The sequence below is a fragment of the Stegostoma tigrinum genome, chromosome 3, assembly GCF_030684315.1.
Source record: "Stegostoma tigrinum isolate sSteTig4 chromosome 3, sSteTig4.hap1, whole genome shotgun sequence".
Classification (NCBI taxonomy): Eukaryota; Metazoa; Chordata; class Chondrichthyes; order Orectolobiformes; family Stegostomatidae; genus Stegostoma; species Stegostoma tigrinum.
This window is the reverse complement of record NC_081356.1, coordinates 30,455,174-30,480,494: the sequence shown is the minus strand read 5'-3', so window position 1 is coordinate 30,480,494 and position 25,321 is coordinate 30,455,174. Positions and strand designations below refer to the sequence as shown.

Below are 25,321 nucleotides of genomic sequence, written 5' to 3'. Positions count from 1 at the left end.
CAGGAAACAGGATGCAGGATGTATAGTCCAGGTAGCTTTGGGAGTCAGTAGGTTTATAGTGGATATTAATGGCTAGACTGTGCCCAGAAACAGAAATGAGGAGGAAAGGAAGGGAGAGGTCAGAGGTAGACGAGGTGAAATTGAGGGCAGGGTGGAAACTGGATGTGAAATTGATGAACTTTTCCAACTCCAGATGAGAGAGAGAAGCAGCACCAATGAGGTGTAGAGCTGGATGAGCACAGCAGGCCAAGCAGCATCAGAGGAGCTGAAAGCTGACTTTTGTTATCTCAGATTCTCTAGCATCGGCAGTTCCCACTATCACCGATGACATCTTTTCCTTTCAGGCATCAAGTCACACAAGCTGCAGCAATTCAGGGATACTTATGGCCCTCTGGAACCTTCCTCCCCTCCCCTTCTACCTGACTCCATCCCCTCCCCCAACCCGACATCATGTTGGCTATTCATCATCCTTCCCAACCTTCTGCTCTCCAATACTGAATGTTCTGTACTCAGCAAAGGTCTTGGCTTTATCCCTCTGAGTCCCCACTTTAACGAATTTCAGGCACAACATAACCTCGAGCTCTTCTAGAACTGTCTTCGCCTCCGGGCCCATTTCTTTGGACAAGGTCCTTCACCTGCACTTCCCTTCAGAACCTAGTCTAATGCATTCACTGGTCACAATGTAGTCTCCTCTACACTGGGGAAACAAAACTTAGCCTGGGTGACCACTTCACAGAACATCTACGTTCTGCCCACTTTACCACTTTAACACACCGCCCTGTTCCCCAGCCAACATCTCTGTCTCAGGCCTGCTGAAGTGTTCCAGCAAAGCTTGGTGCAAGCTGGAAGAACAACACCTTCAGCCTTCCACACTCAGAGTACTGAGTTCAATAATTTTTAGGCCCTGATCTCTCCCATGTCCTACCCCCCCACCCCACGCAACAGGCCTTGTGATTTTTGAAGAAGGGTCCAGACCTAAAACGTCAGCTTTCCTGCTCCTCTGATGCTGCTTGGCCTGCTGTGTCATCTAGCTCTACACCTTGTTATCTCAGATTCTCCAGCATCTGCAGTTTGTACTATCTCTGAGGCCTTGTTATTACATTACACACTACCTATTGTTAGCCACTCATAGTCCCCATGAACAGCTATTCACCCTCCTCGCCAGATTATTATCAATTCTTTTGTCTGTCCAACTGTTCTTCTCTCTCTTTGGCTCTATCCCCACTTATCATATAGTCCTTCCACCTCCCCCCACCCTATCTTCTGCATATAGGTGACATTTTTCTAGCTATCATCAGTTCTGAGGAAGGGTCATCAGACCTGAAACGTTAACTCTGATTTCACTCCATAGATGCTGCCAGACCTGCTGAGCTTATCCAGCAACTTGTGTTTTTGTTTCTAAGTTGCACCGACTCTGTTTCAGCTTGCTAGCAGGAATCAACAATGACACAATAACTTGCCTGTACAGTACTCAGCCGGCCCAACCAGTTCCTCCTCTTGCACTGTATAAATTGCAGGGTTCTAGGCTGTCGGTGCTAGTTAACAGACCAACTACCTACCACAATGATCTGCACTCTTAACAACAAGGTAATTGTGATATTTTTCTTTCGATGTGTTCTTTTATGTATTGAGTTTTCACTTCGTGAAGTTAATATGCAATTTCTGGGATTGAGTCGCGTAGATGCAGCCGAGTAATAAAAGTGTAAGGTCCCCAAAGTCTGCAACTGTTTTAATATGGCTCTTTAAAATGTAACCGGAGTATTTATTGCATTGGGAACGGGTGTGTGTGTGCGTCTCCTTCATCAGCAACAAGGATTCTCTATTAGAATCGAACTTCAGAAGCACAAATCACCTACCGTAAGCTAGTCATTCCGCTGGTCAGGAAGTGTGAACTGAACTGTAACTAACTAATCGCCGATGTTTTTAGCAACCTTTTCCCTCACTAACCTTCAGAAGATTTTATCCGAGGCCGAGAGTGTCAGATTCACGGAACTGTTACGGCCCAGAAACAGGCCATTTTTCATTAAATGCCTGCACACTATTTGTATTCAAATTGTCATTGAATGCTCTCCTAGCTATGTAAACAAAAAGTTTTATTGAAAAAAACTCTTATTTGTCAGTTTTTACATTCCTCGCTCGTTTGCCTCCGTCGTTCATTTTCTCTGTTTTCTTTGCTAGATTCTGAATTAATCCCTGTTTTCAGGACTATCATTGACTTCGGCCTTCTCATTACTCAACTTGATGAATATCCCCTCCTTAGAATTTTTTTCCCCTTACTGGGATATATTTTTGCAGAGAGCCATGAATTACCTCCTTAAATTTCAACTCTTACTTTCTTATCGTTATTCCTGCTCATCTCTCCGCCCAGTTCACACTCCAGAGTCATAGGGCACACATAACCTTAGGCCCAGCTTGTCGGGCACCAGCCAGATATCCAAATCTTACTTAGTCCTATTTGTAAGCATTTGGTCCATGTCCCTCTAATCATATACCCACCCACATGCCTTTTAAATGTTGTAATTGTACCCATCTCGACCATTTCCTTTTGCACTTTGTTCCCTGCAGCAGTACCCTCTGCTTGAAAAAGTTACTCCTCAGTTCCTTTTTAAATCTTTCCCATTAAACCTATGTCCTCTAGTTTTGGACTTGCCCATATAGGGGGAAAAAATGAGTGTTTACCCTATCCATGCTGCTCATGATTTATTAACCTCTAAAAGGTCATCCTCGCAGTCTCGGATGCTCCAGGGGAAAACAAAAACACCTCAGCCTATTCAGCCTCTTCCTATAACACAAATCCTCCAGTCCCAACAAGGTCCTTCTAAATTTTTTCTGCACCCTGTCAAGTTTAACAACATCCTTCCAATAGAAGGGAGACCGGAATTGTGCAGTATTCTAAAAGTAGCCTCATCAATGTTCCTCCAGCTGTAACATGATGACCCAAGAAAGCAAGCATGGCAAATGCCTTCTTCACTATCCTATCTACCTGCAACACCATTTTCAAGAAATTTTGAATCTGCACTCCAAAGTCTCTTTGTTCTGCAACACTCCCCAGGGCCCTACTATTAACTGAAAAAGTCCCACCTTGATTTGCTTTACCAAAATGCAACACATCATATTTATTCAAATGAAATTCCATCTGCCACTCCTTGCTGCATTGGCCCATCTGATCAAGGTCTCATAGTACTTTGAGATAATCTCTTCATCGTCCACTGCACCACCTATTTTGATGTCACCTACAAACCGATTAACCACACTTCCTATATTCATATCCAAATCATTTATATATATATGACGAAAAGCAGTGGATCCAGCACTGATCCTTGTCGCACACTGCTTGTCTCGGGCTTCCAGTATGAAAACAGACCTCTGCCACCAGCTTCTGTCTCATAACTTCAAGCCAATTTTGTATCCAATTGACTAGCTCCCCCAAATCAAATGTGATCTAACCTTACTAACCAATTAACCATGCAGAATCTTGCCTTGCTGAAGTCACATCAACAATATTTACTATTCTGCCTTCATCAATCTTCCATGTCACTTCAAAAAAGTCAATCAAGTTAGTTAGACATGACTTCCCACGCACAATGCCCATGTTAACAATCCCTAATCAGTCCTTGCCTTTCCAAGTGCATGCAAATCCTGTCCTTCAGAATCCCCTCCAACAGCTTGCCCACTATTGACATAAGGCTCACTTTCCTGGCTTTACTTTAAAACCTTTCTTAAATAATGGCACCATGTTAGCCAATCTCCAATCTTCTGGCACCTCACCCATGACTATTGATGATACAAATATCTCAGCAAGGGGTTCAGCAATCTCTTCCTTAGCTTCCCACAGAGTTCTGGGAAACACCTGATTGGGTCCCGGGGATTTATCTACCATTACATTTTAAGATCTCCAGCACCTCCTCTTCCGAAGTATGAATTCTTTTCAAGATATCACTATTTATTTCCCCAAGGTCCTTAAGGCCCATGCCCTTCTCCACAGCCAATACTGATGCAACATATTTGTTTAGTATCTCACCTTACTCCTGTGGTCCCACATATAAACGGCCGTGTTGATCTGTATGTGACCTTATTCTCTCCCTAGATACTCTTTTGCCTTAGTGTACTCACAGAATCTCTTTGGATTCTCCTTGACGCTGTTTGTCAACACTTTGTCCCTTTTTTTGCCCTCCTGAGTTCCCTTTTAAGCATATTCCTACTGCCCTTATACTCCTCGAGGGATTCACTCAATCCCAGCCTGATATATGCCTTCTTTCCCTTGACCAGGGCTTTAATTTTTCCAGTCATCCAGCATTCCCTACACCTGCCAGCCTTGCTCTTTACACTAAGAGGAACATACTGTCTTTGGACTTGCAAAATTTCATTCCTAAAGGCCTCCCACTTCCCTTTACCTGCAAATAGCTTCCCCCAATCAACTTTTGAAAGTTGCTATCTAATACTATCAAAATTGGCCTTACTCCAATTTAGAATTTTAACTTTTTGGTCATAACTTTTCCATGACTATTTTGAAACTAATAGCATTACACCACTTGCCCCAACGAGCTACCTACCGCTGACACCTTAGTCACTTGCCCTGCCTTATTTCTCAACAGAATGTCAAGTATTGCTCCTTCGCTCACAGGTATATCCACATATTGAATGAGAAAGTTTTCTTGCACACACTTAACAAATTCCTCCACGTCCAAGCCTTTATCACTGATAGTCCCAGACTTTGTTTGGAAAGTTAAATCCCCTACCGTTACAACCATTTTATTCTCCCACATATCTGAGATCTCCTTACAAATTCGATTCTCAACTTTCCACTGACTGTTAGGGGGCCTATAATAGAATCCCAACAAGATGATCATCCCTAGATAGTAGGAACTGCAGATACTGGAGAATCTGAGATAACAAGGCGTAGAGCTGGTGAACACAGCAGGCCAAGCAGCATCAGAGGAGCAGGAAGGCTGACATTTCGGGCCTAGACCCTTCTTCAGAAAAAATGAAGACTGAGAATGCAGCACGTCCGGTCTTCAGTAGGTAGTGGATTTCCTGGTTCGTCCAAGATTCACAGTTGGGGAACACTTGGATTGATTTCTTTGGTACACTGGCCTCCACACATTTGCTAAAAAAGTCGGTGACATTGGTACATACTCATCGAGGTTATCCGCTGAACACTTGAACACGGTCCAGTCCACTGAGTCCAAGCAGTCCCAGAGACAGTGTTCTGCTGCCTCGGACCAGAACTGTACTTCGCTTCGTGAAGGATTCTCCTGTTACAGCTTCTGCTTGTAAGCTAGGAGGAGGAACACAGCGCTGTGGTCAGATTTTCCAAAGTGTGGATGGGGAATTGAGCAGTAGGCAGCTTTGATGGCTGTGTAGCAGCGGTAGAGAACACTCGGTCCCCTGGTGGGGTAGGAGATATGCTGGTAGTATTTTGGCATCACCTGCTTGAGGTTGGTTGGGTTGAAGTCACCAGCCCCAATGAATAGGGCCTCGGGGAAGTTTGTCTCCAGAGTGTTTATGGTGGTGTAAGTTTCATCTAGGGTATTCTTCACATCTGCATGGGGTGGCATGTAGACTGCTATCAGGATGGTGGAGGTGAACTCTTGCAGTAGGTAGTAGGGACAGCATTTTACTGTAAGATATTCTAAGTCCGGGGAGCAGTGGTTTGCCAGGGTCACTAGGTCTGAGGACTAGGAAGTGTTGATCAGGAAGCATGCCCCACTGCCCTTAGCCCTGCACAACCTGGCTACCTCTCCTACTGGTCAACCATCTACCTGACTGTGTCTGCAGTGTCTCCATCCTCATTGTCTCTGGCTGATCCATGTGATCCAATAGGATTCGCAGCCAAACACACTTCCCGCTGACATAATCTCTGGGAATATTTAAGTTCTCCCTGATCTCCCATAATCTGGCAGGGAGAGTCATTTCACAGAATCACAGAAACCCTCTAGTGTGGAACCAGGCTATTCGGCCCAACAAGTCCACACTGCTCCTCCGAAGAGCATCCCACCCAGACCCATCATTCTACCCCTGCATTTCCCATCTCTAACCCACCTAATCGAAACATCTCTGGACACTATGGGCAATTTCGCATGCCCAATTCACCCATCCTGAACATCTTTGGCCTGTGGGCAGGAACCGGGGCACTCAGAAGAAACCCAGAAGAGGACATGGGGAGAACGTACAAACTCCACAGTGACAGTTGCCTGACGTTGGAATTGAACCTGGGAAACTGGAGCTGTGAAGCAGCAGTGCTGACCACTGACCCACCGTGCCCCTTTAACAATCTACTGTCTGAAAATTGGGCCAGAGCTTAACAAAATGGTTGAACACCTGAGTCTGAAAATGCTGGTTTGAAAACTTGCCTTTCTTAGCAGATTTGCTTGTATGTGATTTTTTTTGAGAAAATGTATTGTGTTACCCATTCCTCCTTCAGTGAGAGACATATCAACTGAACCACAGGCAGTAGCTCCTTTAGGCAAACAATCTACAGGCCCAGAAATTACCTAAAAGCAAACCTGATACACTTCACTCAAAATGCAACATCAAAACAGTCTTACAGCTCAAAAACACTGCCCTGGGATAAATTAATACCAATCCTTAATATTAAAAGTCCAACAAGAGACAGATCACACTATAAACATTGGGGAAGAAAAAACCCTTCGCCTTACTCTCTATTGTCAGTTTATGAAAAGAAACAGATTAAGATTTAGAAATTTTATGAGTCTTAAAATCAAACACTTACCTGATCAGGCTACAAAAGGTTATCCTCTTCTATAGTTTTAGGCAGTGATTTCTTCTGCTAAATCACTGATACATCTGTACCTGCCAGGAAGCTGTATAACAGATCTCCCACATCAGCTATGAAACTGCACCGCTGTGTTCTAAATTCATTGTAATTCCCTTTAGTTAGGTTAGACATAGTTGTTTCTAGCTCAAGTTTCTCACTCTAGAATTGGATATTAAATTCTATTATGTTATGATCACTACTTCCGAGGGATCATTTACTCTGAAGTCATTATTAAACCTGCCTCATTATCCATTACCAGATGCAAGGCACACTGCTCCCTGGTTGACTCCACGAGATATTGTTCTAGGAAATTACCTACAATTCACTCTTTGAATTCATTGTGACAGAAAACCTTTCAATTTTATTAATACAATCAACAAGAAGATTAAAGTAACCCATAATTGTTGCACTATTCTTTTTGCATCCTCCGAATAATTGTTGATTTCTTACCTTTCCCACAGAGTGGTTTCTGTTTTGGGGATCTATAAATTACTCATGTCAATATCGCCTTTCTGTCACGGTTTTTTACCTCCAACCAAATGGACTGTACATCATCCTAGCCTAGACCATCTTTCATAACTGTCCTCATTTTATTTCTTATTAACAGTGCTACCCCACCACCTTTTCCATCCCTCCTCTCTCTCTCTGAAAGATCTAATATCTTTGAAAGGTAAGTTCCCAGTTTTGATCCTGTAACCATATTTCTGTAACGGCTACACAGACTTTTACACATTTACACAGACTAATCAAGCAAAAGCCTGATTTGGTTATATTCATGGATTCTTACCTCACACACAATGTCCCAGATGCCATCATCATAATCCCAGGGTATATTTTTTCTCACTGGCAGGACAGACAGACCGGAGATGGCAGCACAGTGGTGTACAATCAATAAAGATATGGCCTGGGAATCCTCAACTTTGACTCTGAACTCCATGAAATCTCGATATGGCAAAAAAACCTACTGTTTGTTCCTTACAACACACTGAGATGCTCTCCCCAACCCACCCCCACCACTCCCCTCAGTTGATTAATCAATTGTCCTCCATTTTGAGCACCAGTTCAAAGAAACACAGAGGTGTGAAAGGGCAGGGAATCTGGATCTAAGATGTCAATGCCCATCACTAGGGGTGACTTGGTAACAATACTGCTTTTCTAGCTGGCCAAGTCCGAAACAATATAGCTGCTAGACCGGGTCTATGGCAGTGATAATGGGAACTGCAGATGTTGGAGAATCCAAGATAATAAAGTGTGAAGCTGGATGAACACAGCAGGCCCAGCAGCATCTCAGGAGCACAAAAGCTGACATTTTGGGCCTAGACCGATGATGAAGGGTCTAGGCCCGAAACGTCAGCTTTTGTGCTCCTGAAATGCTGCTTGGCCTGCTGTGTTCATCCAGCCTCACACTTTGTTATCTTGGGGTCTATGGCAGGTTGTGAAGGAATCAAAAGGCAGAAACAGATTGACTTCACCCTCACCGATTCTAGCTGCAGCAGGTGCACCAGTTCTTAACAGCATTGGTAAGAGAGATCACCTCACAGTCCTAAAGGAACCAATATCTCCTCTTCCCAGAGAGGATAACATCCATGATGACATGAGGTACTACTACTGTGCTAAACGGAATTCATTTAGATCTAGTCACGAAAACTGTCCATCTATGAGTGTTGTAGGTTCTCCACAGCAGAATTGAATTCAATCACATGGCATGGCCTATATCCACTCTACCATTACCAATAAGCCAAGGGATCAACTACAGCTCAGTGAACAGATGTTAACAGCACGCAAGGAGCAGCTAATTGCATACCAAGCAACAGATGTAGTGTGCTATAAATGGAACCAAGCAATCCTGCAGCCAACAGATCAGATCTAAGTTCTGCAGTCCTGTCATAACCAGCCTCAGGTTTGGGGAGACTTTGAAACTGGGAAAATCCACATCTAGGCCATTGGGCTGTAGGCTCCCAAGGTGGAACTTGCGGTGCTGCTCCTCCAGTTTGCGGGTGATGTCGTTGTGACACTGGAGGAGGCCCAGGTTGACATGTTACCCAAGGAGTGGGAGGGAGTGTTGAAGAAGGTTCCCAACCCGAAATGTCAATTTTCCTGCTCCTCTGATGTTGCCTGGCCTTCTGTGCTCCTCCAGCTCCACATTGTGTTATCTCTGACGTGTGGAGCACATGCCTTCAGTACTATTGCTGGAATGTTGTCAGGCCCATAGCCTTTGCAGTATCCAGTGACTCCAACTGTTTCTCGATACCATGTGGAGTGTCTCCAGTTCGCTGAATATTGGTGTCCGTAATACTGGGGAGGACTAGAGCAGGCCAAGTTGCATCATTCACTTGACACTTGTGGCTGAAGATTGCTGCAAAAGCTTCAGCCTTTTCTTTTGCACTGATTGGGTATTTCCATCAGTGAGGATGGGGATATTTGTGGAGCATCCTCCTCCAGTGAATTATTTAAATGACCGCTACCATTCACAACTAGATGTGGCAGGTCTGCAGAGCTTAGATCTGATCCAATCGTTGTGGGATCGCTTAGTTCTCTCTGTCACTTGCTGCTTATGCTGTTTGGCATGCGTAGTCTTGTTTAGTAGCCTCACCCAGTTGGTACCCTAATTTCAGGTACGCCCAGTGCTGCTCCTGGCATGCTCTCCTGCACTGTCCATTTGAACCAGCATTGATCAGCTGTGATCCCCTGGTTTTATGGTAGTGGTTGAGTGGAATATATGCCAAGCTATGTGGTTGCAGATTGAGTTGGAGTATATTTGTGTTGCTGTTAACGGCTTACATAGGTGGTCAATCTTGAGTTGCTAGATCTGTTTAAAGTCTGCCCCATTTAATACTGTGGTAGTGCCACACAACATGATGGAAGTTATTCTCCATGTGAAGACTGTGTGTAGTGGTCACCCTTACTGATATTATCATGGACAGCTGCATTTGCAGCCAGCAAACTGGTAAGGATGAGGTCAAGTATGTTTCTCCCTCCTGTTGGTTCCCACACCACCTGCCGCAGACCCAATCCAGCAGCTATGTCATTTGGGACCCAACCAGCTTGCAGTAGCGCTGCTGCTGAGCCACTCTTGGTGGTGGACATTGAAACCCAGTGTACATTTTGCACCTGGCCATCCTCAGTGCTTCCTCCATGTGTTATTCGACATGATATGCAGTAATTGGTAAGAGGTTTCCTTGCCCATGCATAGCCTGAAGCCATGAGACTTCATGCGATCCAGAGCCAATGTTGTGCACTCCCAGAGCAACGCCTTCCTGAGTGTATGCCTCTGTGCCACAGCCTCTGCTGGGTCTGTCCTGCTGGTGGGGCAGGACATATCTAGGGATGGTAATGATGGTGTCTGGGCCTTTGTCTGTCAGCCTTGCTTCCATGAGTATGACTGCGTAAAGCTGTTGCTTGACTAGTCTGCAAGACAGCTTTCACAATTTTGGCACTTCCCCCAAATGTTCATAAGGAGGACTTTGCCGTGTTGACAGGGCTGTGTCTGTCATTGTCTTTTCTCGTGTCTAGTTCAATGTCAGGTGGTCCGTCCGGTTTCATTTCTATGTTGGGGTTTCACAGCAGTTGATACTGCTTGCTAGGTCTTTTCAGAAGGCAGTTAAGCGTCAACCATATTTGCTATACATCTGGAGTCACATGTAGGCCAGACCAGGATAAGGTTGACATATTTCCTAGTATGAAGAACATAGTGAGCCTGATGGGTTTTTCCAACAATCAGAAGATTCTTAATTCAAGATTTTTTTTTATTGAATTCAAATTCCACTATTTCCCATGGCAGCTTTCAAACCCTGGTCCCCAGAACATTAGCTGAGTCTCTGGATTAATAGTCTAGCTATAATACCACATTGCCTCCCTGTTTTCTTAACAATAACCTGCTCACTGTTGCTCAGTTTTGGCTCCATGCAGGCCACTCAGCTCCTGAGCACATCACAGCTTTTGTCCAAATGTAGACAATAGAATGGAGATTACAGACAAGATGAGAATGACTGCCCTAAATAACAAAAAGGCAGTATCCAACCACAGGTGGCATCAAGGAGCTCCAGCAAAACTAAACTGAATAGGAATGGAAATTGGTGTCATACCTAGTAAAAAGAAGATGGTTGTGGTTGTAGGAGGTCCATCATTTCTATCCCAGGAAGTCCTCAGGATGGTTATCTTCTAATCAACCTGTTCGGGGATGTTGTTAATTCCGAGCTTCCTGATCCAGGGGTAGAGACGACCAATGCATCACAAGTGCCCACTTCCTCAAGGCAGTGTCCTAGGCCCGACCACCTTCAGCTATTTCATTGATGATGCTCCTTTTTTCATAAGGTCAGAAGTGGGGATGCTTTCCGATGACTGTACAATTATCAGCACCATTTGTGGATCCTCAGGTACTGATGGAGTCCATATCCCACAAGGCTTGGACAGAATGCAAGCTCAGGTTGATGTGTGCTATGAATGTTGCTTGCAATCCCAAGGCATGTAACAATGATGATCTCAAACAGAAAAGAATCTAACCATTTCCATTTGATATTCATTAGCATGACGTCAGCGTGTGACTTGCAAGACTTTTGACAAAAAATCTTCAAAGTCTATAGTGAACAGTTATGAGAGATTAGTTATAGGTTTAAAGCTGCAGCCATTTTACACACCACATTTTTCTTTAGCGGAGGTGGGAGAGGTGGGCACGATAGTATCATTTAAGGTGTATCTCGACAGATTCATGAATGGGCATGGAGCAGAGGGATACAGATCCTTGGAAAATAGGCAACAGGGTTAGATAGAGGATCTGGATTGACGCAGCCTTGGAGGGCTGAAGGGCCTGTTCCTGTGCTGTAATTTTCTTTGTTCTCTGTGTTCTATTAGAGATCCATCTAACTTATTTTATACAATTTTTTTTAAGAATGTGTGTCCAAAGTTAAAAAATTAATTTTATTTTTAACCCCGTAGAGGCTGGATTCCCAATTCTGGGAAGGTGAGATAAGAAGAGTTCAATATATATACAGAGGAGGCTTACTCGTTTTTCTCCCCCATACATTAGCTCCATGCAGTGACTCCTGACCCAGTTCCCTGCTTAAGAAGAAAAACTGTATTCTTTTAAAGCAAATGAGTGACATAATTTTCTTTAAATATCTTTTATTTTCCAGGATGAATTTGATGCCAAATTGAAGGAGGCTGGAAGCCAATTAGTTGTGATTGACTTCTATGCAGAATGGTGTATGCCTTGCACCAACCTTTCAAAATGGTACAATGTAAGAATCTGACGTTATATTGTGTTCATTTACTTTACTGTGAGTGCTATGCATTCAATTACAAATGCTTTATTTCAATCTTTACTATTTTCATAACCTCCAGCCATTATCACCTAGGACTGTCCTCAATTTGCTTGCTCTGACTCATCCTTCCATGCGATAATAGTTCCCTTAGCACCATCTTTGTTGCCTTTTGTGCTTTGTTAAATTTTTCACATCTTCTCAAAATGTATTTCTTATCCCCTACAATTATTTTACCACCCTAATTATACAATTTGGCACTACACAGGGAGATCATGGTACATGTGAAAACCATCCCAATTGTCTAGCTAATAAAATGTGAGGCTGGATGAACACAGCAGCCAAGCAGCATCTCAGGAGCACAAAAGCTGACGTTTCGGGCCTAGACCCTTCATCAGAGAGGGCGAATGGGGTGAGGGTTCTGGAATAAATAGGGAGAGAGGGGGAGGCGGACCGAAGATGGAGAGAAAAGAAGATAGGCGGAGAGAGTTTAGGTGGGGAGGTAGGGAGGGGATAGGTCAGTCCAGGGAAGACGGACAGGTCAAGGAGGTGGGATGAGGTTAGTAGGTAGATGGGGGTGCGGCTTGGGGTGGGAGGAAGGGATGGGTGAGAGGAAGAACAGGCTAGGGAGGCAGAGACAGGTTGGACTGGTTTTGGGATGCAGTGGGTGGAGGGGAAGAGCTGGGCTGGTTTAGGGATGCGGTGGGGGAAGGGGAGATTTTGAAGCTGGTGAAGTCCACATTGATACCATTAGGCTGCAGGGTTCCCAAGCGGAATATGAGTTGCTGTTCCTGCAACCTTTGGGTGGCATCATTGTGGCACTGCAGGAGGCCCATGATGGACATGTCATCTAAAGAATGGGAGGGGGAGTGGAAATGGTTGGCGACTGGGAGGTGCAGTTGTTTGTTGCGAACCGAGCGGAGATGTTCTGCAAAGCGGTCCCCAAGCCTCCGCTTGGTTTCCCCAATGTAGAGGAAGCCACACCGGGTACAGTGGATGCAGTATACCACATTGGCAGATGTGCCGGTGAACCTCTGCTTAATGTGGAATGTCATCTTGGGGCCTGGGATGGGGGTGAGGGAGGAGGTGTGGGGGCAAGTGTAGCATTTCCTGCAGTTGCAGGGGAAGCTGCCGGTTGTGGTGGGGTTGGAGGGCAGTGTGGAGCGAACAAGGGAGTCACGGAGAGAGTGGTCTCTCCGGAAAGCAGACAGAGGTGGGGATGGAAAAATGTCTTGGGTGGTGGGGTCGGATTGTAGATGGCGGAAGTGTCGGAGGATGATGTGTTGTATCCGGAGGTTGGTGGGGTGGTGTGTGAGAACGAGGGGGATCCTCTTTGGGCGGTTGGGGCGGGGGCGGGGTGTGAGGAATGTGTTGCGTCTCCCAGTCGCCAACCATTTCCACTCCCCCTCCCATTCTTTAGATGACATTATCTTGGATTCTCCAGCATCTGCAGTTCCCATTACCTCCAATGGTCTAGCTTCTGTTCTTTATGAATTGAGGCCAGAGACTGCAGTCTAAAGATAAGGGATAAGCCATTTGGAATTGATATGACGAGAAATTTCTTCATGCAGAGAGTAGGGAGCCTGTGGAATTCTCTGCCACAAAAAGCACTGAGGCCAAAAAATTGAATGCCTTCAAGGAGGAGTTCAATATTGTTCTTATTGCTAAATGGAAACAAGGGAATGGGGAGAAAGTAGGAAAAGGGTAGTGAATTGGATGATCAGAGATGACCATATTGAGTGGCAGAGGGAGCTTGATGGGCTGAATGGCCTACTCCAGTTCCTATTTTCAATTATTCTATACAACCAATTTTTTCCACAACAACCCTTAATCCAGGGATTTAACATTCCAATCTTATTTACTGTACATCAATTTCTTTGTTATCTAGGCAGTAATCACAACATTACGACTTTTCTGAGGTTCTGCTTTTCAACTTAGCCCTTACTATTCAGCAGAACCTCCTTCATAGTTCTATTGTATATTGCTGTACCTATTTCAGTCACAACCACCGGATCCTTCTACTGCAGCATGGAGAAGATGTCCTGAATCCGAGGACGGAGCAGGCAGCACAACCATCTCAGCTGCAGGGAAAGGTGTCAGTTTTACCACTGCTACCACTACCATGCCATTAGCTTTTTACACCATCCCCCTTCCAGCTTGAATGGTGCCGTGGTATTTGTTCACCCACGCTTTAGCCACCACTTCCATCCACATAGCTTGCAAGAATCTCAAATTAAATGGACAATTGAAAATGCTGGAACTCCTCCCCTTCTACCTGCTGCGTCCCCGTACCTGCTGCCTCACTGCAGTCACACATTTCTGACCCTGAACGCTAAGCAAATCAAAAAATGTCAAACTTAACTGTATGGTCACTTCCTACAACACTCCATCCCTGATGTTTCAATGTCTGCAGCATGGTCTCCAGTTCAATGACTCTGAGTGTAGCTTTATTGTTGCATTTACTGCAGTTATGTTGGCCTTGGATCACTCCTGCATCCTACTATCTGTTTTTATGTCATACATAAGTAATTATTTTCTTTTTAAGTTCTTGCCTCTTCCCTCTACCAATTACTGAACTAATCTAAGCTTTTGGAAATCCAATAACCTTTGCCATTTAAGAACAAACGAAACAATGGGAATCACTTACAAAAATAATAGTTGCTGGAAAAGCAACTAGGAATCATGAGTTTCTTATTTCTCTTCTGCTACAATGAGGAATGGGTGAAGTCCATTTTTATAGATTATTTTAAGGGGTAGCTAAACAAGCTGTCAAGGAAGAGGAGAATAGAGGATTACACCACTGGAACAAGGCACCTTACCGAGAGCATGAACAACCTGCTGCAGTGTTATATATCCCAAGGAATCAAGAAAAGATTATTCTTTATATCTGGAATAATTGTTTGACAAGCTCCCATTATCATCCCAGATGACCGCTTGTTTCAAAGACTGAAACTTTCCCCTTCAGTGGTCGAAAATGCTCTCAACCACATTTCTTATGTTTCCCACACCTCTGCCCTCACATCCCCTCCCCGCAACAAAAACAAAGACTGAATTCCCCTTGTCCTCACATATCACCCCACTAACTTCCGGAATCAATATATCATTCTCCGCCACTTCTGCCACAATCCGACACCACAACCAAAGATATATCACCCCCCCCCCCCCCACATCCCCTAACTGCCTTCCGTAGGGACCGGTCTCTCCGCGACTCCCTCATCTGCTCCACACTCCTCACTAGCCCCACCACCCCTGGTACCTTTCCCTGCAAATGCAATAAGTGCTACACCTTCCCCTACACCTCCCCCCTCACCTCCATCCAAGGAACCAAAAAAACCTTTCACATCGAACAGAGTTTCACCTGCACATCTCTTCTGAGACCAAGCAGAGGTTCAGACACCACTTTGTAGAGCACCTGCGCTCTGTTCACAATAAACGACAACACCTTCCAGTTGCAAACCATTTCATCTCCCCTTTCCACTCTCTGGGCAATATTTCCATCCTGGGCCTCCTCCAGTGTCACAGTGAAGCCACCTGGAAACTGGAGGAGCAGCACCTCATATACTGCCTTGGGAGCCTACATCCCAATGATCTCAATATGGACTTTACCAGTTTCAACATCTCCCCACCCTCGGCCTCATCCCAAGACCAACCCTTCCTCTCATCCCTGCCTCCTTGTCCTGACACAACCTGTCCATCTTCTCCATCTTCCATGTTCTGAGAAAGGTTCACCAGACCCGAAACGTTAAATCTGTTTTCTCCTTCACAGATGCTACCAGACATGCTGAGCTTTTCCACCAACTTTGTTTCTGTCCATCTTCTCTCCCACCTCACTGACCAATCCCAACTACTTGTGCCTACCTGCACTCACCTATCACCATTCCACCTACCTTTCCCAGTCCCGCCTCTCCTCTCTATTTATTTCTGAGCTCCCTTCCCCCTCCACCATTTCTGAAGAAGTGTCCTGACCCAAAATGTCAACTTACTATCTCCCCATTGTCTACTGTCCAGATTCACCATATTTTATCAGCATTAAAATTGGAGAAATGCAATATTTTGAGCAAGTGCTGACTAGAATAATGTTACATGCAAAAATAAGAGCAGTACAGGTGGTTCTCCTATAACACGATAGTTGTGTTCTTCTGTGACCTCGCGCTATAAAATTTTGTCATTGAAAATCATGTTGTAGGGAAATTGCTATAGAAAATTGCCATACCTGTATAGCAGAAAGTTTGCATTATCCAAACAGCGTCCACTATTCATCAATTGTGTTGCAACCAGTTCCCGTTAACAAAACATGCATTATAGCAGAACCACAAAACCTGATTTCAATATCCCCTACAATTTTGCTTCAAGACTTTTGCAGTCTTCATAAATTTGCATAACTTAATCATTTCCCTTGAATCACCTCCGCTGTTAGGACGACAGTCCTGTCAGTATTGCCTTTAACAGGCTTTGCTTGTAAACACAAAATTAACCACACAAGTGGTTTCCTGGTGTTGGAAAGAAATATATATAATGAAATCTATTCACAACATTGTCTTCAATTTTATTTCTCACTGTATAAATAAAAATTTTTACAAATATAACCATGGGTGATTTGGGGAAAAATATAGAAAAAATTAAGCATTACTGCTGGGCCTTCCTGTGGCACAGTTGTAGAGTATTTCTTATAAATAGCAAACCCAGAATTTAGCATTGTCCTTAATAGGCTTTGCTTGTTAATATACAATTTGCGGCATGGGTGTTTTCCTGCTGGTAGAAAAAAATTAAAAGAAGAAAAATAGAGTAATCCTAGGAGTATAACGTGGTAATATCACCAGGTGATTCTTAGTGAAATTCTATTCTCAGGTCACCTTGGAGAATTGAACTAAGAATTAGGCATATTACCTTGAACTCTTCTCCTTGGATTTTGTCACTATTAACACTGAATTAATAATAGTTCCGGGATTTTCCCAAAATGTGGCCATAGGATTACACCGATTCCTCCAGGAAATGAATACCAATCTTCAAAATAGTACAGATGTCCCAGGAGAAAAAAATTTAACAAGAATAATTTTGGAGTAAATCTATTTAAAAAAGATTTTACTTGAATGCTTTTCATTCACTTTCTATACACATATATTTAAAAAGTAGACATAAGGTTATTGAATATTGCTTGATGGATAGTGTCATCCAATCTTCAATTTAGAGTGGTTTACAAAGGCAGAGCATGATGAAGATGGATAGTCTAGCCAGTAACGAGAATTCAAGATAACTAGAATGACTGGAAGGAGATTATATTAGGAAACTTCCAGAAGTATGTCCAATCAGAGTTTGAACAAAGTGGCTCCTATGCAAAGAGAAAATAAGGTTAATTTTACCATTCTCTTCTTTTCCCCTAGGAACTTCCAAACCAATATCCTGATGTGATCTTCTGCAAAGTAAACACAGATGATGCTGAGGTAAGTTGGATAATTGCTACATGAATTGAACTTTGTCTAGATAACCCATCTAAAATTACAGATGCAGTTTAACAAGACCATTAATTGTTGAGGGTTCATTTCACGATAGTATCAGCTTGAAGTGTAAAAGTGCTTTTTTGAATTTGTGTTGAAACTTAAATCCATTTGGAGCAGTGCACAATTCTGGTTTTCCATTTTATAAAAAGAGTGCAGGCACTGATGTGAGGCGATGATACTAAAAATGGAAAGTGAAACTATCAGGCGATGCTGACTACAGCAACTCTTTGGTTAGAAAAGAGAAGGCTGAAGATGTAGTGATTGTGACAAGGTCAGCCAGCTAGACCTCACTGGAATAGAAGTTCCCTGATTGGACCTGATTAACAACCCTAATCAGGGAGACCTGGCTGACATCAAAGGATGAATGTCAGGGATATTGAGCCCTGGAATGCCTAGCTCAGTGAGATGCAGTGCTACTGTCAAAGGCAAATCATTTGCGAATAAAGGGCGATTGGTGATGGGTTGCTGGACACTGAAGAGTTATTTCAGAGGGATGACCTGATCAAGTTTTTTCAAATACATAAGTGTTTTCAAAAAAGATAGACATATAGAATATGTTTCCACTTTTGGGAAGTGCAACACTAGGAGCAATTGAATGTAAGAGTGCCACTAATCCAAGAAGGAATTCTTGGAGAAAGAGTGTGAGAATTCAGAATTCTCTGCAATAGGGATTCATTGAGATGATTAGCATTTCAGGATGAAATTAGATAAGAATAAGAGCTTAATATACTCTGAATCAGTTTAGTGACTGCAAATGTATTTCATCGCTCCACCATTTTTCCACCAAAAGATAGAGACCCCCTCTGTCTCTGCCATCTTTGTTAGTCAGCTGTGGGCCAGGGCAAATGTTAAAAATCTATCATTGGCCCTCACTTGCAGCATGGTGGAACAAAAGCCGCAAAGCCATGCTGCTCACAGCTTATGGCTGATACTCCCTTTCCTATACAATTCTGTTCTCTCACCCTATTTAACTAGCAGGCTATGCTGTTTACATGTCTATACAGACATACTGCTTAAACATCCACTCTAAGTCACCATTATTACTCTGTCCCCAATGCCAACTGTAGCCCCACGGCTTGTCATTTTCTAATAGGGGAACAAGGCAGGTAATCAGATAAATATGAATTGCAGCTTCTTTTATAGCAATCTAAGATGAACACAGATAAAACCAAGGAAGGCTGAAGTTTACCACCACAAGGCAAATCAAGTACTGACATCATGACCAATGACTATTTCATAGTTGCTGATGATCTGCTGCACCAGTCCCCATCTATTGGAATCAGGTGTCACTCAGGTCCCATCTGGCTTATGGCGCTCAATGTAGTTGAGCTCTCTAATGCACAAGGAAAGCTTTTGCCTCCTCAATGTCCTTCATCTTAGAAGAAGCTCCTGTTCTTCTTCTTCCACCGCATCCAGCACATTGCCTTAAACCCACTGTAATTGTGCAGAGAACAGCCCACCAAGATGATGCAGGATGCTCTGTCCAGTCCATACTGGAGGCTATCTGTCAGACCAGCCAAAGCAATGGACCCTATGTTCTTCTTCATCTTCTGCTCCACTGTAACCCTATTTGAGGCATTAGTGAGGGGACGTACATTGGTGTACTAAGCCTGTATCCCCTGTAAATCAGCCTGTATGGCACCTGGACTCTTGAATGCACCAACTACACAAGAATGTTCCAGAACTGACAGGAAATGGCAGCTGCCAGGGTAGCAGGCACACATCTCTGGCAAATGTTTAATGTTTTCTTTTTGTGCTGCCTAGTGGAAACTCAAGTGCCAAAATCTCTCTCCTGTTTGAGATCTGAGGAACAATTAATGTTCCTTCCCTCCACTGTACTGCATTTATCACAATGCAAACCATCTCTACTGGAGTTTCTACAACCTTAAGTTGCCATGACCATATGTAATTCTTAAGTAATCTCTTGAACTTTCAAATATTTGGTCCTGGCTAATTTGTGGCGCTGAAGTTGTTCAGAAATAAAAAGTTTCACCCCAAATGAAGACTGAAAAACGGAGAGTTTAGTTTCCATTCAACTTCAATTGCAAGATCTGACATACTATTGTGCATAACAAAGTGTAGAGCTGGAGGAACACAATAGGCCAAGCAGCATCTTAGCAGCACAAAAGCTTTTTCTGATGAAGGGTCTAGGCCTGAAACGTCAACTTTTGTGCTCCTAAGATGCTGCTTGGCCTGCTGTGTTCATCCAGCTCTACACTTTGTTATCTTGTATTCTCCAGCATCTGCAGTTCCCATTATCTCTGATACTATTGTGCACATTGGATGTCATATTTTTAACAAAATAAGTTGTAGCTTAGAAGTTTTGAAGGGCTGAAAATAGGTTTATCACAAATAAACATTCCAAAATCAGTGGTAACTAGGGCTTAGTTGCAATTTTTTAAATGTTGAGACTCAATTTTCATTCACCAGACATTTGAAATCTGAAAGAAAATAAAAATAAAACTCTCCACATGAAATGTTGACATTAAAAAAACAATTAGTTTTGCATAAATGCTCCAGCAGTTAAGTTACCTGCAGTAAAAACAGAGTATGCTGGAAAATCTCAGCAGGTCTGGCAGCATCTGTGGAGCCAGAAACAGAGTTAATGTTTCAAGTACAATATGATACTCTTTTTCTTCTGAATAAGATACATAATGGACTTGAAATGTTAAGTCTGTTTCTCGTTCCATAGAGACCACCAGACTTGCTACGTTTCTGCAGCATTTGCCGTCTTTAATGTAGATTTCCACCATCTTCATTATTTTGCTTTTATTGCAGTTATTTGTAGTGTACCTTTTGAGGTAGACTTATTATTATGCCTAAATGTGATTGGCAATGTTTGCACAGCAAGATTCGACAAATAGCAATAAGGTGAACAATCAGATAATGTATCAAAGGAGCTGTTGAGGGATATATGTGGGCCAAAACACTAGGACATGGGACCTTTCTCACATCCAACTTGTCAGAGTTGCACTCGATTCCTTAACAAATATTAAAATAATAGGTAGAACAACAGCACTGAGATAGATCTTGAACTTGTGATGTTCTATTGTTATGTTATAGCTTTCTAAACTTCTTCTGTTGCTGCTTTCTTTTCTCCCATTTCAGGATTTGGTTGAAGAATTTTCCATCCGCAGTATACCACACATTCTGCTCTTCAAGGATGGGAATATGGTATAGTAAATAATGTTTAGTTTAGTACGTTAATGACACTTGCTGTCAATCTCAATTGATAGTTCTCCTTTCACATGGAACGCAGGATTTTGTCCAAAATTGCACTGCCATTCTTGAAGGGGGCATACTTTTATTAGTCCATATTTCAATCCATGGACCTTTCCACAGTGGTTCACTGCAGGAAGCCCTGAATTTACACAACATTGAGTGTGAAATAATTTTAAACATGCATGGAAACCAAGCGGAGGCTTGGGGACCGCTTTGCAGAACACCTCCGCTCAGTTCGCAAAAAACAACTGCACCTCCCAGTCGCAAACCATTTCCACTCCCCCTCCCATTCTCTTGATGACATGTCCATCATGGGCCTCCTGCACTGCCACAATGATGCCACCCGAAGGTTGCAGGAACAGCAACTCATATTCCGCCTGGGAACCCTGCAACCTAATGGTATCAATGTGGACTTCACCAGTTTCAAAATCTCCCCTTCCCCTACTGCATCCCTCAACCAGCCCAGTTCGTCCCCTCCCCCGACTGCACCACACAACCAGCCCAGCTCTTCCCCCCCACCCACTGCATCCCAAAACCAGTCCAACCTGTCTCTGCCTCCCTAACCGGTTCTTCCTCTCACCCATCCCTTCCTCCCATCCCAAGCCGCACCCCCCGCTACCTACTAACCTCATCCCACCTCCTTGACCTGTCCGTCTTCCCTGGACTGACCTATCCCCTCCCTACCTCCCCACCTACACTCTCTCCACCTATCTTCTTTACTCTCCATCTTCGGTCCGCCTCCCCCTCTCTCCCTATTTATTCCAGTTCCCTCCCCCCATCCCCCTCTCTGATGAAGGGTCTAGGCCCGAAACGTCAGCTTTTGTGCTCCTGAGATGCTGCTTGGCCTGCTGTGTTCATCCAGCCTCACATTTTATTATCTTGGAATTTTTAGAATGTTACTTTTAAATAGATTGGTGCTACTAGACTAGACATTGCTTAAAGTGGAGGCATTTATTTTTCAGGGGAAGTCGGGGTAGGGATACCACTTGAGAAATGTGGAAGTTTATCACAACCTTGCTATTCCCTAACTGTTAGGACAGCAAAACAATTTCTTGGAACATGAGCATTATAGGTATGACCACTATTTATTGCCCATCTCTTATTGTTCATGATTTGAATGGCTTGCTAGGCCATTTCAAAGACCCTTGCTGATCTTCCAGAGTCAGAGTAGGCAGAGAGGGCTTCCATTTAAAAGACAGTAGTACACTTCAGCACTGAAGTGGGTGAAGCATTGGTTTTCTTCTCAAATTTCTGATCTCAGGACTGGACCCTCAACGTTTGGTGCCAGTGACAAGGTGCTACCAACTGTGCCACAGCTGGTTTGTATGGTGACTCTGCCAACCAAAGTGGCAAGACAACTGAGTCATAGAAATGTACAGTATGGAAACAGACCCTTTGGCCTAACTCATCCATGCTGACCAATAACCTAAATTAATCTAGACAACACAGTGTGGAGCTGGAGGAACATAGCAGGTCAGGCAGCATCAGAGGAGTAGGAAAGTCGATGCTTCAGGTCAGAATCCTTCAGTTCTGAAGAAGGGTCCTGACCCGAAACGTTGACTTTCCTACTCCTCTGATGCTGCCTGACCTCCTGCAACTCTACACTGTATTGTCTCTGATTCCAGCATTTGCAATTCTTGCTGTCTGTAAATTAGTCTAGTCACATTTGCCAGCATTCGCCACCCACAATCTGACCCCATGACCAAAGAGATACTTCCCTCCCCACTCCTATCTGCCTTTTGTACAGAACGCTCTCTCCGCGACTCCCTCATCCGCTCCACACTCCCCACTCACCACACCGCACCCAGTACCTTCAGCTGTAACCACCAGAATTGCAACATCTGCCCCCACACCTCTATCCGAGGCCCAAAGGAAACTTTCCATATCCAACAGGGGTCACCTTTACATCCTACAACCTTGTATACTGTAACTGTTGCTCCCAAAATGGTCTCCTTTACATAGATTAGACCAAGTATAGACTCAGGGACAGTTTCGTGAAGTGTCTGTGCTCTGTACACGATAATCAAAAACACCTTCTGGTTGCCAACTATTTTAACTCCCCCTCCCACTCCCTGGGGGACATGTCCATCCTGGGCCTCCTCCAGTGCCACAATGATGCCACACACAAACTGGAAGAGCAATACCTCATATTCTGCCTCAGGACCTACAGCCTGATGGCCTAAACATACAATTCACCAGTTATAAAATTTCACCACCTTCAGCTTCATCCCACGTCCAACCCTTCCTCTTATACCCATCTCCTTGACCCAACACAACCTGTCCATCTTTTCTCCCACCAATCCACCCCACCCATTCCACTGGCCAATCCCCACAACTCCCTACCTGCATCCACCTATCGTCATCTCATCTACTTTTCCCCAGCCCCACCACTCCTCCCTCTGTTTATTCACCAGCTCCCATCCCCCTCCCCAGTTCTGAAGAGTCCTGACCCAAAACATCGACTTTCTTACTCCTCTGATGCTGCCTGGCCTGGTGTGCTCCTCCAGCTCCACACTGTGTAGCTTCTGACTTCACCATGTGCAGTACTTATAATCTCTGAGTAGCTTTCAATCCAAATTTTTAAACTCTAATTTGCATTTAAATGCCACCAGTTGTTGTATTAGATCTGAGCCCATGTTCCTGAAGAATTAGCTTAGGTATCCGGATTACTTGTCCGGTGATATTACGACTAAGACATTAACTTTCCGTGACGTGGACATCAATTTTTGATGGTGGCAAGACATATATTTATAGTGCAAAGCATGTGTGACTTTGGTCTTCATTAATCAAGACATCAGGTACAAAGGAAAGGAGTATTGCTGAAATTTCATAATGTTCTGTTAGGCCCCAACTAGAGTATTATGGCTAGTTTCTGGTCACCACATTTCAGGAAAATTGTGAAACCCCTTATGATAGGGTGCAGAAGAGATTTGCTAGAATTCTTCCAGGTTAGGTTGGAGAAGCTGGAATTATTCTCCTTGAAGCAAAGGTGATTGAAGTCAGATTTATTAAAAGTTGTGGACAATTCTTACAGGTCTGGATAAGACAGCCATCCTAAGATAACAAAGTGTGAAGCTGGATGAACACAGCAGGCCAACCAGCATCTCAGGAGCATAAAAGCTGATGTTTCGGGCCTAGACCCTTCATGTCACTTGGGCTTCTGCTAATAATATGTACTAATTTTGATGGACATGAGTTTCAGTCTCTCAAAAGTAGTATCAATGTAATAGTTGACCCTATAAATTTAACCTTAAAAGATAGTCTAAAAAATTTGACTTTTGCATGTGTATATATGGTATGTATAATATTTTATCCACAAAACATACAGTTCTGTCTTAACCCGTTTCATTTATGATGTCTTTACAGATAAAAGGAGTGAATAACAAAGAGGAACTGAAGAAACAAATTGAAAGTCTTAAATGTGCCCAGTCTTTTTCTGAAACCAAGTAAATAGGAGTAAAATGTGAAATTAACCGATAATTCCATGTGATAGCATCAATTACGTACAATAAAACAATAAATAAACAATAGTAAAGATTTATGTTTATATGAATTGTAAAATAATGACCCAAAATGTTAAGTAGCCACTTCCAGCTTTGATCACCTGTTTCCAAACATGTGTGTGTGTGTGTATACGCGCATGTACACGCGTAAGTGTGTGATGGCAAGATTAGTGCAGATGTCTGTATGCGAATTGAAATATGGCAAGCTATTATCTGTTCATTATGTATAGTGAAGTTAGAAATGTAAATTAGCTTTTCTGCTCCTCTGATGCTGCTTGGCCTGCTGTGTTCATCCAGCTCTACACATTGTCATCTCATACAGCTTGCCTTCATCACTTGGGGCATTGAGTGTAAAATTGGCAAGTCATGTTGCAGCTGTATAAAATGTTAGATTGGCCACATTTGGAGTAATGTGTGCTGTTCTAGTTGCCACATTACAAGAAAGATGTGGAGTCTTTTGGAGAAGGTGCAAAAGATGTTTACCAGGATGTCACTAATTTTGGAGGAAATACCAGAAAATATTGTGTTGCTGCTAACACATAAGCCAAATTAAAAACTCTTAGCTGTGAAATGTCCACAGTTTACAATAGGAATGTCCATGGGGATACACTTGTCCAGAAAAGAAATTGGGTCTGGAGCCTCAATTAGGCAGTGTCTGTTTTTCAGATGTAAAATGGGCATCCTTGAGTCCAGTCTGTCCTATATAACCCAAGGTATTAGATTATGCTGCACTGCATTGTGCAAGAATGATTCAGGAAGATCTTTATAAACTTTAAATACTCCCAGTTGTTGGACCCTCTTCTGAACTTGGCCAAAGCGTGATTTGCTGTTTCATAAATTGCCTGGCCAATCATGGTGCCACGGTAATCTTGCAGGAATGTTGACTACAGAACATGTCCCCACTCTTATGGTGACTTTCTTTGTTGATCCAATTCTCACCTTTTTCAACAAGATTTTCTCAGTCCTTTGACAACCTCAGGGGAGTCCTAACTTCCCACAGCAGTATGATGCTTACTTTTCTCCACTTTCTGGCTTATAGTAGCCATGGGTGGACTTGTAGGT

General features: G+C 43.4%; 1 protein-coding gene across 1 annotated transcript; it reads left to right on the top strand.

Annotated features, from left to right (window-relative positions):
* The first annotated feature begins 1,432 nt into the window (after window positions 1-1,432).
* Window positions 1,433-24,293, top strand: LOC125451010 (thioredoxin-like). Its single transcript, XM_048527620.2, has 5 exons — window positions 1,433-1,587; window positions 11,911-12,015; window positions 17,418-17,477; window positions 20,643-20,708; window positions 24,123-24,293. The coding sequence occupies exons 1-5, from the start codon at window positions 1,564-1,566 to the stop codon at window positions 24,204-24,206; spliced, it is 339 nt and encodes a 112-aa protein (XP_048383577.1). The 5' UTR covers window positions 1,433-1,563; the 3' UTR covers window positions 24,207-24,293.
* Window positions 24,294-25,321: the final 1,028 nt, after the last annotated feature.

Bases quoted from the DNA above. Each gene is read 5' to 3' on its own strand.
- LOC125451010 (XM_048527620.2), top strand. From the start codon at position 1,564: ATGATCTGCACTCTTAACAACAAG. The intron at 1,588-11,910 runs GTAATTGTGATA...TTTATTTTCCAG, and splicing joins TCTGCACTCTTAACAACAAG to GATGAATTTGATGCCAAATT. The intron at 17,478-20,642 runs GTAAGTTGGATA...CTCCCATTTCAG, and splicing joins TAAACACAGATGATGCTGAG to GATTTGGTTGAAGAATTTTC.